The sequence below is a fragment of the Mesoplodon densirostris genome, chromosome 18 (genome assembly GCF_025265405.1).
Source record: "Mesoplodon densirostris isolate mMesDen1 chromosome 18, mMesDen1 primary haplotype, whole genome shotgun sequence".
In the NCBI taxonomy this organism is placed as follows: Eukaryota; Metazoa; Chordata; class Mammalia; order Artiodactyla; family Ziphiidae; genus Mesoplodon; species Mesoplodon densirostris.
Window position 1 is genome coordinate 11,472,114 of NC_082678.1, and position 11,713 is coordinate 11,483,826.

The 11,713-nt window shown below is 43.9% G+C and overlaps 1 protein-coding gene across 1 annotated transcript; it reads left to right on the top strand.

The window, feature by feature from the left end:
* The first annotated feature begins 1,164 nt into the window (after nt 1-1,164).
* On the top strand, nt 1,165-6,875 carry LOC132479056 (intercellular adhesion molecule 5-like). The gene is given in 8 exon segments (XM_060082604.1): nt 1,165-1,219; nt 2,554-2,820; nt 3,674-3,994; nt 4,248-4,513; nt 4,741-4,756; nt 5,292-5,561; nt 6,229-6,471; nt 6,667-6,875. Coding segments are annotated over 8 exon segments (1,647 nt in total).
* Nucleotides 6,876-11,713: the final 4,838 nt, after the last annotated feature.

Genomic DNA, 11,713 nt, shown 5'->3' on the forward strand with positions numbered 1-11,713 from the left:
CATCACTGGATTAAATTTATAGCCTCCCAAAGTGATTGTTTTGAATGGTAGCATTTACTTGGGAGTGTAAATTTTGATATGCCTATTGTTTTATGCGTGTATAAAAAAGACCAAAAAAAAAAAAAAACAACCCTCTTTCAGACCAGCATACAAGTAAAGGTAGACTTGTACACAACCCAGTGTATGAAAATTAAAATGGAGAATTAGAGGATAGTCACTCATTTATGGAATATCCATAATATGTTAGGCACTGTGCTAGGTGCTGGAGATGCAAGATGATGAAAGTATTATCTCTTGTTCTTAAAGAAATCCTAGTACAGTAATGATTACATCATTAAAATAATGCACTGAGGTGAATTACATTTTAATATACATAGCTTCAGAAATCATGTTTGGCATAAAGTGAGGTACAGATAACGTGTAATAAGTGAGGGATTATGAAGTGGGATAGGATTAGTCAAGAAAGTCCTTTCTTGGAAGAAATTTGCTTGAATGGGGTTTTGAAAGAAAAACTTGGTATGGATTGGCAGAGAAAAGAAGTGGACACTTAAGATTTAACTAAGCCAAAGTAATAATCCAAATGTTGCTTGGTGAACCTGGAGGCAGATCAGAAAGAGATGGATCATCTTGAGGGATATTTCGTAGAGGTCATAAAGAGAGAGTCCTGAAGAAGCATTTCTCCCATAAGAGAACAGGACTCGAGTGAACATGTTTTCTAGATTCAGGGTCACTTTCCACTGGACAGTGCCAGATAAACACTGCCAAATTTCATCTCTCTAAACCTCACTGTTCATATGTCTATGCTAACAGCCATCTTCTATTGACTCAAATAGAGGCAAACATGTAAACAGGTAAGTGCAATACAAGCTTATATAGGAATCTCACTTAATTTAATATCCCCTTCATTATTTCTCATATTTTCCTATGTCTTTTTGCTATGCACATAAACCAAACTGAAATAGATGCAAAAATTTCTTTTAGTACATCCATACCACTGATACTCTTGCTGCAATTTCTCCAGAGCATGCAAGTTTTTCGGGAAGGAGCTAACTTTGAACAGTATCAAAAAAAGAATTTCCTATATACTTTTTCTCTTTTTTTGTCACTTTCTCCAGCATTGCTGTCTCCTTTCTTCCTCTCCAGCTTTTGGCCCTTCTCATAAGGATGGAAATGCTACTGTTTGGTGTCTGGGCCCTGCTGGCCCTGATTCCTTCCCCAGGTGAGGCTATTTGGGAAAGTTTCTTTAGCTAGTACGTGCCAGGGCACAGGTCAATGAGAGAGAGGATAGGAAATCCTGAGTGGGGCGACACTTTAGTATTCACTCATCTGGACCCTTGGGAGAGAGTCCTATTTCTTGGTTCTAGGACACAGAATCCTAGGTGTTTCTGGCTTGTAACTGGGAAAACCCACATTAAGGGACAGGATAAGAGACCATCAGAAAAAACCCTCTCTAAGAAATATACCTTCTCTGCTTGGCTCGCTGCTGCCCCTGGACTGTTCTATTCTGCTCTCGGGAATATTTTTACTTCTTTGTTGCCATCTTTTATGTCATGATGAGCTACAATAAGATCTCGATAGGACAGGGCCCATAGTGCAGTTGTGAAGAGTGAGTTCTCCAGATGGCAAGAAAGGAACTGGAGCCTTAGTGGGTAACATTGCTGCAAGAGTTGTGTATTCCCAGAAGGGACTAGTATTTGGGAGATGAAGTAGATGGTGGACATGGAATAGCTAAAGGGGACGAGTAAGGGAAGTTTTCGGGACACTGCCTCTCACCTATATCAGACATTTAAAACTTACCTGGTGTCTCTCTCACTGTTCCTGAGAAGAGTTCCCTAACAGACTAAACTCTTAAGCATCCAAAAACATCTATTGCCTTAGCACCAAAGCAAAATGGAATAGTCTCACTTTGAGAAGAAGAGGTGAAAAGTTCTATGGAAATGAGTGACCCTGGGAGTCACCTTTATACCAGTGGTTCCCATAATTTGGTGTGCACAAAGGTCACCAGGAGTGCTTGTTTTGTTCCCTTGAGTATTTCCAGGTCCTGCCTTCACAAATTCTTAATCATTCAGTCTGAGGTGGAGCTGGAATCTGCAATCTACAAGCATTCCAGCATAATTCTGGTGAAGGCAATTCTTAGACCACAATTTGAGAAACACTGCTTTGGGGTATAAGTAACAAAGCTCTTTTTTTTCAGGGGTCTACTTACCCCATGAGGGCCCTCAGCAGCCAATTCTGGAAGTTTCCAAGATTTCTGGAAGTTTAGGAAGAGAATGGTTTCCTGGGCATGATTTTTAGCAACGCCATAGTTTCCATGGTGACACTATTAGAGAAATCGAGATCCCAAGAAAGATGATGAGAGGAGGGAATGGTGGTAGAGTCAGGATTCTAGCTTGTTCCTTAAGGGTCTTTTTCTTGTTTGTCCCCTGTACCTTTTTATTCAGGGTAGGTTTCCTATTCTCTAACCTGTAACTAGATAGAATAGGCTCTGTATTTTCTTTCTTGGGTCTTGTGGTCCTCACCAGAGTCTTTGGCATATGTGGTTGACCTTTTCAGGGGCTGCAGAAGACCTATTTGAGGTTTCTGTTTGGCCACATCAGGCCCTTGTAAAGTATGGGCAGTCCCTAATGGTCAACTGCAGCACCACCTGTCCAGACCCGGGACCCAGTGGAATTGAGACCTTATTAAAGAAAACCCAGGTGGGCAAAGGGCTTCAGTGGTAGGAGTTTCTCCTGGAAGATGTCACACAGAATTCCATCCTGCAGTGCTTCTTCTCTTGTGCAGGGATCCAAAAGGACATAAGCCTTGGCCTCACTGTGTACCGTGAGTGGGGCTGAGGGCTGGGGAGGAAGGGAAGAGTGGGGGAACATGACTGTGTCTTCTTTAGGGAGTAATTAGAAAGAGACTTATTTTAGGGGAGAAAATTGTGGCCCTTAATAAAGATTTCTGTCCTACTGTAGGGATTCTAGAGCCAATTATTTCTGTTTCCCTTTGGTGTAGGCCTTTAAATTAGGAGCAGACCATAGAGCACATCCAGACATCTGTGCTTTGAGAATATGTTCAAATATAGGAGGCATTTGCTAATGATGCTAATTTATAACTTATCAAAAAAGTATAAAATCAGTGTTGAATTATTTGTCACACATTTTTAGAATAAACAGGGATTAGGGAAAGCGGGGTCTTTGTAGGCTGGGGTAGTTGGAGAAGTCTCCACAGAAAAGGAGCCTCTTGAGCTTCATTCCTGCAAATGGTTAGGTTTTGAAGTGATGGGAATGGGTGAGGAGCCTCTTTCAGGTAGGCAAATCGCGTTGGCAAAGATGTAGCCATAAGAATAAGTGTGATCTCTGGGGTGTCAGAGCTTGGTTAGCTAGGGTGTAGAAGCTCCTCAGAAGTTGCTCATGCCTCTGAAGCACCTCTGGTAAGAGAGAAAAGCTCTCCAGAATGGCAGCAACTATCAAAGCAGGGGGCCCCTCAACAGTTAACATTTCTTGGCTTTAGCCACCTTTGCTGGGAAGAAGAAGGCTAACTCATCTCATCTAGGGCAGAAAGCTGACACTGTTCATCAGAGGGTTTAAGAGTAGTGGTCACCTTCTGTCACAGGCTTCCTGTCCTATACCATTTCTTTCTGGAGAGTTGAGTATCTTTCTCTCATCAAGCCCACCTTTTTGTCTTAAAGAGCCACCAGAGCAAGTGATCATGGAGCTGCAGCCTGAATGGGTGGCTGTGGATGACAGCTTTACAGTGACATGCCACGTGCCCAGTGTCACACCCCTGGAAAACCTCACCCTTACCCTTCTCCAGGATAACCAAGAACTACATAGGAAGAGTTTTAGGAGCTTGGCTGTGGCCTCGCCAAGAGCTGAGGTCACCATCAGTGTCAAAGCCCAAAGGGAGGATGACAGGTGCAATTTCTCCTGCCATGCAGAACTGGACCTGAGTTCACATGGTGGAGGGCTCTTTTGCAGCAACTCAGCCATCAAGGTGCTCCGAATCTTTGGTGAGTCAGAGCCCAGGTGTGGAAGGAATCCTGGGGCTCATTTTCCTCAGCTTACCTTGGCCTTTGGCACTCATTTCCCATAGTGTTTAGGATGAGGGTGTAAGGGTAATTGAGCTCCACCTTTACTTGAGTTTTAAACTCACCATGGGGGACAGAGAGCTTCTAGCCCCACTTCCTACATTGTGGGGTCCTATATGACATGTGATTTATCATGGCTTTTCTCCTTTCTTTCCTTTTCCTCATTTCTTGGCAGAATTCTCTCAGAGCCCCCAAATCTGGGTCTCTTCACTTCTGGAAGTTGGGATGGCAGAGACCATGAGCTGTGAGGTAGCTAGCGTGTTCCCAGCTGAAGAGGTAACGATCCACATGTTCCTGGGAGACCAGGAGCTTAGGCCCTTCCTCTCCTGGGACGGAGACACAGTATGGGCCGATGCCAGTGTTCGGGCCATGGAGACTGGGGATCAGGAGCTGTCTTGCCTTGTATCTCTGGGTCCAATGGAACACAAAACAAGAGAGCCAGTGGGGCCTCCCTGGTGGCGCAGTGGTTGAGAGTCCGCCTGCCGATGCGGGGGATACGGGTTCGTGCCCCGGTCTGGGAGGATCCCATATGCCGCGGAGCGGCTGGGCCGGTGAGCCATGGCCGCTGGGCCTGCGCATCCGGAGCCTGTGCTCCGCAGCGGGAGAGGCCACAACAGTGAGAGGCCCGCATACCACAAAAAAAAAAAAAAAAAAAAAAAGAGAGAGAGCCAGTGCATGTCTATAGTAAGTGACCTGCCTCTTCCCTTCCCTTGACAGTTCTCTGCCATTGAAAACGTCCATAGTAAAGGCTTGGTGATTCACCTGCACATATCCCTACTAAACTTTGCTAGGTATACTGCAAAGTGAACATTAGTTTTCATCTTTCTCTAAGCGCAGGGATGCGCTGCGGCAGTAGTTCTCTCTAGCCTTCACCCTGTTTCCTTAGGCCATCATACTTACAGAGTGATGGTGAACACTTGAACTTATTCCTAGGAACACTGATTTGAAGTGAGGAGGAAATGTGTAAGATGAAAAGACATCTCGCTATCCTTGCAGCAGAGGCATAGCCAGATATGCGCATGTGGCACCTGTTACAGGAGAAGCTCTCAAATTCCCACACCATCTCCTCGCTCCTGCCAGTCAGCACAGAAGCAGTAATGGTATCCAGAGTCTTTCCCCTGCTGTCTGCCTGCCTGAGGGGTGCCACCAGCAGCAAGAGTACAGAAGTGGCTGTCAGTTTTGAGAAATATGTTTCATTCTCTTTTTCCTTTCTTTATAGGCTTCCCTCCGCCAATCCTGGAGATAGAAGAATTATACCCATTGGCAGGGACAGAAATTAATGTGACCTGCTCAGGGCACGTATTAACATCACCCAGCCCTACTTTTTGGCTTCAGGGAGCCCCAGATCTCCCTGCCCCTGGGGAGCCTGCCTGGCTTTTACTTACCGCCAGGGAGGAAGATGATGGCCGAAATTTCTCCTGTGAGGCCTCTTTGGAGGTTCAGGGTCAGCAGTTGAGCAAAACCACTGTGATCCAACTCCATGTCCTATGTGAGTAGAAGCCTGATCTTTCTTGTCAAAACAAGGATTATTAGTCTTCCATTTCCAGAGATCTTGGCCAGTAGCTTCATTATTAGAGTTGCCACATTTTTCTCATTTAAAAAAAAAAAGGAGAAAATAAAATTAAAGCTCTCCAAGCTTACCTTACCCATAGGAAAGTGAGTAGGGAGAACCCTAGGGGGAAACCAGGAAGAGAAAAGAAAAAGTGGTTAAAGTGATCAGGCAGTATCAGTTGAGGGCCAAAGGCTGAGAACATAGGAAGTGATAGTTGGAGCCTATGCTGAGGAGGGAAATTTCCTCATAAAAACTTGTATTTTGAAAAGTAGAAAAATCGTTGTCTCTGGCTTCACCCCTACCCATGTTCTCACTCACTGAGAAGCAAAGATGGGAAGCAGGGACCCCAGGGCCATCACTGACCAAGCAGTTCAGATCATTTAGTCTTAATCCATTAAAGTGCCCTGTGCTGCATCTCAGTCTCGTCCAAGGAGGAAAAAGAGTAGCTCAAAGCAGGGAACTGATGGTCCTCCCCTTGGGAAAGAAAGCTATTGGGTGGAGGAGACATATCGTCTGGATTAGGGGAGGGACAGGGAGCCGAGCATGATGGAGACAAGGGAATGTGGCACACTGAGCTGGCCCCTCTGGGGACTTGTTTTTCCAGACAAGCCACGATTAGAGGAATCTGGTTGCCCTGGCAATCAGACCTGGTTGGAAGGGATGGAGCAGATGCTTGCCTGTGTCCCAAAGGGAAACCCAACACCAGTCTTGTTGTGTACCTGGAATGGAACGATCTTTGACCTTGAAGTGCCACAGAAGGCAACCCAGGACCACTCTAGAACCTACTGCTGCACAGCCACTAACCAGCTGGGCTCTGTCAGCAAAGACATTGCTGTCACTGTTCAAGGTGACTGCAGCTCCCCTGCTGCCAGGCCCAGGATGGAAATCCGCCAGGGGTTGGGATTCTTAAACAAACATGGAAAGAAGAAAGATTTCGGTGGGCTGGGGAGGGTGAGACTGACAAATGGGCCTTGTGGGCTGGGGTGGGGCGGTTCTCCTGCCCTTGATCACTCCCAATTCTCTGTCTTCTGTGCTTGGGCAGGACTGGATGAAGGAGGCGGTTCCACCATCTTCGTCATTATTATTGTCACCCTTGGAGTGGGTGTCATCATCATAGCACTGTAGTTGAACTATCGGCCCTGCAAGATAGAGAGGAGGAAATTGCCCTATAGGCAGAAGGAGAAGAACAAAGAAGAGGAAAGCCAGTTTGCTGTTCAACAAGCAGAAAAGCACAATGCACAGAACTGTTAGTTAGAAACAGCTATTTGGGTGAAGGCACCCTCTACTACTGGGGTTTCCTGAGGGAGGGAAGAGGGAGTCGAAGAGAAAGGAAGAGACATTATCCTTCGTGTTCTGTGGTCCCATAAAACAGTGTTTCAGGCCCTCATGTCCTGTGGATCCAATCCACCCACAAGCTCACCTCCTCCGAGTAGGAATTCAGTCTCCGTGTCAACTGGCGAGAGGGCCTTTTCCTCCTTGCTGTGTGCTCTACAGCCCACTCTCAGATTCAGAAAAGAAGATCCTGCCTGTGCCTTGTCACCCCCATTCCCACTGCCCTTTGCTCCCAAACATCAGACTGAAGAGATAGCCAGAAATATCTCTGAAATACAACTCATTTCTCATGGTTTCCTCCTGACTAAGTGGGAACCAATTTCTTAGTCTGGGGACTGGAGTTTGAAGGGAGTCAATACCAAACAAAGGGCTATAGGAATCAGAACCCGATTCCCGCCTACACATTCCTGTGCTCCCCTAGCCTGGGGTTCTGGAATGCTGGTTCCCAGAGCTGAGCTTGTTGACACCATTAAGGCTCAGTGTCTGGTTAGGCTTCAACTCACTAACCATCTACTGTGTGCCATAGAGGAGTATATAGATCGTAAGAAATTCCACACTGGGTCAGACAAGCAGCTTTTCTAGCCCGGTGTTTTGTCCCTGAAATGGAAGGTAGAGTTCTTCCATGAAATTGAACTCCAAACATCTCTGAATTCCTTTTCATAATCCATTATAGAGTAAATCATCTGTGAGTTCACATTAAACATATTAATTTTTTTTTACCTGTACAAGCTCTTAAGGTAGAGTTCCAATGTTTATTCTCCTTTTACATAAAGAAGTATATATTTTTATATGTCTGCAAACTTCCCTTTAAGCTTCAGGAGGACTCCTCTTGTGGCAATGTTCACTATATGATTGAGCTTCCTTCTCTGTTCTTTGGAAAGATTATATTCACCCCCTAGAGAAGACGTGAAGAATTGTAAAACCAGATCTTTTCTCCCAAATCAGTCATGTATGGGTCACTGAAATGTTGGAAATGATAAAAAGTAAAAGTGATTTTACAACCTCCGAAAGTATTTCTCTTCTGTGTCATTTCAGTGTCTTGGGATCAGCTGCATCGGGTCTGTAGCTGTCTCATATCTGCAAACCCCATCTCATGGCCCCAGTGCTCTGTGGCACAGTGAATCCTAAACAGCAGGGAGGAAGAGGGTCATTCGGACTTGGTCCACCTTGGGGAGGCTGGAGGCTTAGCCTGCTCCTGCCATTGCTTCTCACTGCCACACGGTGTCACTGTTGACAGCGTCCTGCACAGTCCATCAAACCTTGCGGTACTACAAATCCAGGTTCCCGGGTGGGCTGCCGAGGATCTTCCAGGGAGGACGATCCGCTTCCCAGGGCTTGGTCCGGCTTCGGTGATGCCTTGCATGGATTTCCAGGGTTACAGTTCTTAGAGCTGGAGGCTTTGGATTAGCTGTCCTCCAAGGCTTCTCAGATTTGGGGAGGCTCTTTCCCTCGTAGATTTGGAACCTCTGCTTCCTTTCTCTCCCCAGGGATCCACACAACCAGGGGTCAGGTGGCCCCTCCTAGTCAATTCTTAAAGCACAAAGGATCTCATTACATCTTTTTTCCAGAATAATACAGCTGGCCGCTGCTCACCCTTCTAAGGGTAGCTGCCTTTAGTGTCTCCTGGGGGCCCCACCCCCTAAAAAGTTTTGATCATAATCCTTTTCTGAAAATAGAGTAACCAGCTCACACTTAACTGCAGCTACCCTGATTATCTCCAGGTGAAGAGAGCAACCTTTAATACTCCAAAATTTATCGTCTTAGGAAAGTCAAGGTGACTTTCTTTTAGACCTGAGAAAACAAAAATCTTCAGTGAAGCTTCTTACTATAGGGATGATAATAACAGCATTTATCTATTACATAATTATATTTGGAAAGAAATGACATAGTACTGGTAAAAACACTAGCATAGTATCATATACATGTATTTACAAGTATTAGTTTTTACTATATAATGCTGGTGGTAATCACACCCATAATAAACTGAAAGCAAGAGACAGAAATCCGAGCTCTACCCACCACCAGTCCCTCTCATCAGGAAACTTACACAAGCCTCTTAGATAGCCTCATCCACGAGAGGGCAGACAGCAGAAGCAAGAAGAACTACAATCCTGCAGCCTGTGGAACAAAAACCACATTCACAGAAAGATAGACAAGATGAAAAGGCAGAGGGCTATGTACCAGATGAAGGAACAAGATAAAACCCCAGAAAAACAACTAAATGAAGTGGAGATAGGCAACCTTCCAGAAAAAGAATTCAGAATAATGATAGTGAAGATGATCCAGGACCTCAGAAAAAGAATGGAGGCAAAGATCGAGAAGATGCAAGAAATGTTTAACAAAGACCTAGAAAGAAACAGAGATGAACAATACAATAACTGAAATGAAAACTACATTAGAAGGAATCAATAGCAGAATAACTGAGGCAGAAGAACGGATAAGTGACCTGGAAGACAAAATGGCAGAATTCACTGCTGTGGAACAGAATAAAGAAAAAAGAATGAAAAGAAATGAAGACAGCCTAAGAGACCTCTGGGACAACATTAAACGCAACAACATTCGCATTATAGGGGTCCCAGAAGGAGAAGAGAGAGAGAAAGGACCAGAGAAAATATTTGAAGAGATTATAGTCAAAAACTTCCCTAACATGGGAAAGGAAATAGCCACCCAAGTCCAGGAAGCACAGAGAGTCCCATACAGGATAAACCCAAGGAGAAACACGCCGAGACACACAGTAGTCAAATTGGCAAAAATTAAAGACAAAGAAAAATTATTGAAAGCAGCAAGGGAAAAATGACAAATAACATACAAGGGAACTCCTATAAGGTTAACAGCTGATTTCTCAGCAGAAACTCTACAAGCCAGAAGGGAGTGGCATGATATACTTAAAGTGATGAAAGGGAAGAACCTACAACCAAGATTACTCTACCCAGCAAGGATCTCATTCAGCTTCGATGGAGAAATCAAAAGCTTTACAGACAAGCAAAAGCTAAGAGAATTCAGCACCAGCAAACCAGCTCTACAACAAATGCTAAAGGAACTTCTCTAAGTGGGAGACACAACAGAATAAAAGGGCCTACAAAAACAAACCCAAAACAATTAAGAAAATGGTCATAGGAACATACATATCAATAATTACCTTAAACGTGAATGGATTAAATGCTCCAACCAAAAGATACAGGCTTGCTGAATGGATACAAAAACAAGACCCATCCATATGCTGTCTACAAGAGACCCACTTCAGACCTAGGGACACATACAGACTTAAAGTGAGGGGATGGAAAAAGATATTCCATGCAAATGGAATCAAAAGAAAGCTGGAATAGCAATACTCATATCAGATAAAATAGACTTTAAAATAAAGAACGTTACAAGAGACAAGGAAGGACACTACATAATTATCCAGTGATCAATCCAAGAAGAAGATATAACAATTATAAATATATATGCACCCAACATAGGAGCACCTCAATACATAAGGCAACTGTTAACAGCTATAAAAGAGGAAATTGACAGTAACATAATAGTAGTAGGGGACTTTAACACCTCACTTACACCAATGGACAGATCATCCAAAATGAAAATAAATAAGGAAACAGAAGCTTTAAATGACACAATAGACCAGATAGATTTAATTGATATTTATAGGACATTCCATCCAAAAATAGCAGATTACACTTTCTTCTCAAGTGCGCACGGAACATTCTCCAGGATAGATCACATCTTGGGTCACAAATCAAGCCTCAGTAAATTTAAGAAAATTGAAATCATATCAAGCATCTTTTCTTTTCTTTTTTTAAAATAAATTTATTTATTTTATTTATTTACTCTTGGCTGCCTTGGGTCTTTGTTGCTGCACGCAGCCCTTCTCTAGTTGCGGTGAGCGGGGGCTACTCTTTGTTGTGGTGTTTGGGCTTCTCATTGTAGTGGCTTCTCTTGTTGCAGAGCACAGGCTCTAGGCACACGGGCTTCAGTAGTTGCGGCACGAGGGCTCAGTAGTTGTGGCTCGCAGGCTCTAGATCGTAGGCTCATTAGTTGTGGTGCAAGGGCTTAGTTGCTCCGCAGCATGTGGGATCTTCCCGGACCAGGGCTCAAACCCGTGTCCCCTGCATTGGCAGGCGGATTCTTAACCACTGCGTCACCAGGGAAGCCCATCAAACATCTTTTCTGACCAGAACACTATGAGATTAGAAATGAACTACAGGGAAAAATACATAAAAAGCACAAACACATGGAGGCTAAACAATACGTTAGTAAATAACCAAGAGATCACTGAAGAAATCAAAGAGGAAATCAAAAAATGCCTAGAGACAAATGACAATAAAAACACGACGATCCAAAACCTATGGCATCCAGCAAAAGCAGTTCTAAGAGGGAAGTTTATAGCTATACAAGCCTACCTCAAGAAACAAGAAAAATCTCAAACAATCTAAACTTACCCCTAAAGGAACTAGAGAAAGAAGAACAAACAAAACCCAAAGTTAGCAGAAGGAAAGAAATCATAAAGATCAGAGCAGAAATAAATGAAATAGAAACAAAGAAAACAATAGCAAAGATCAATAAAACTAAAAGCTGGTTCTTTGAGAAGATAAACAAAATTGTTAAACCATTAGCCAGACTCATCAAGAAAAAGAGGGAGAGGACTCAGATCAATAAAATTAGAAATGAAAAAGGAGAAGTTACAACAGACACCACAGAAATACAAAGCATCCTAAGAGACTACTACAAGCAACTCTATGCCAACAAAATGGACAACC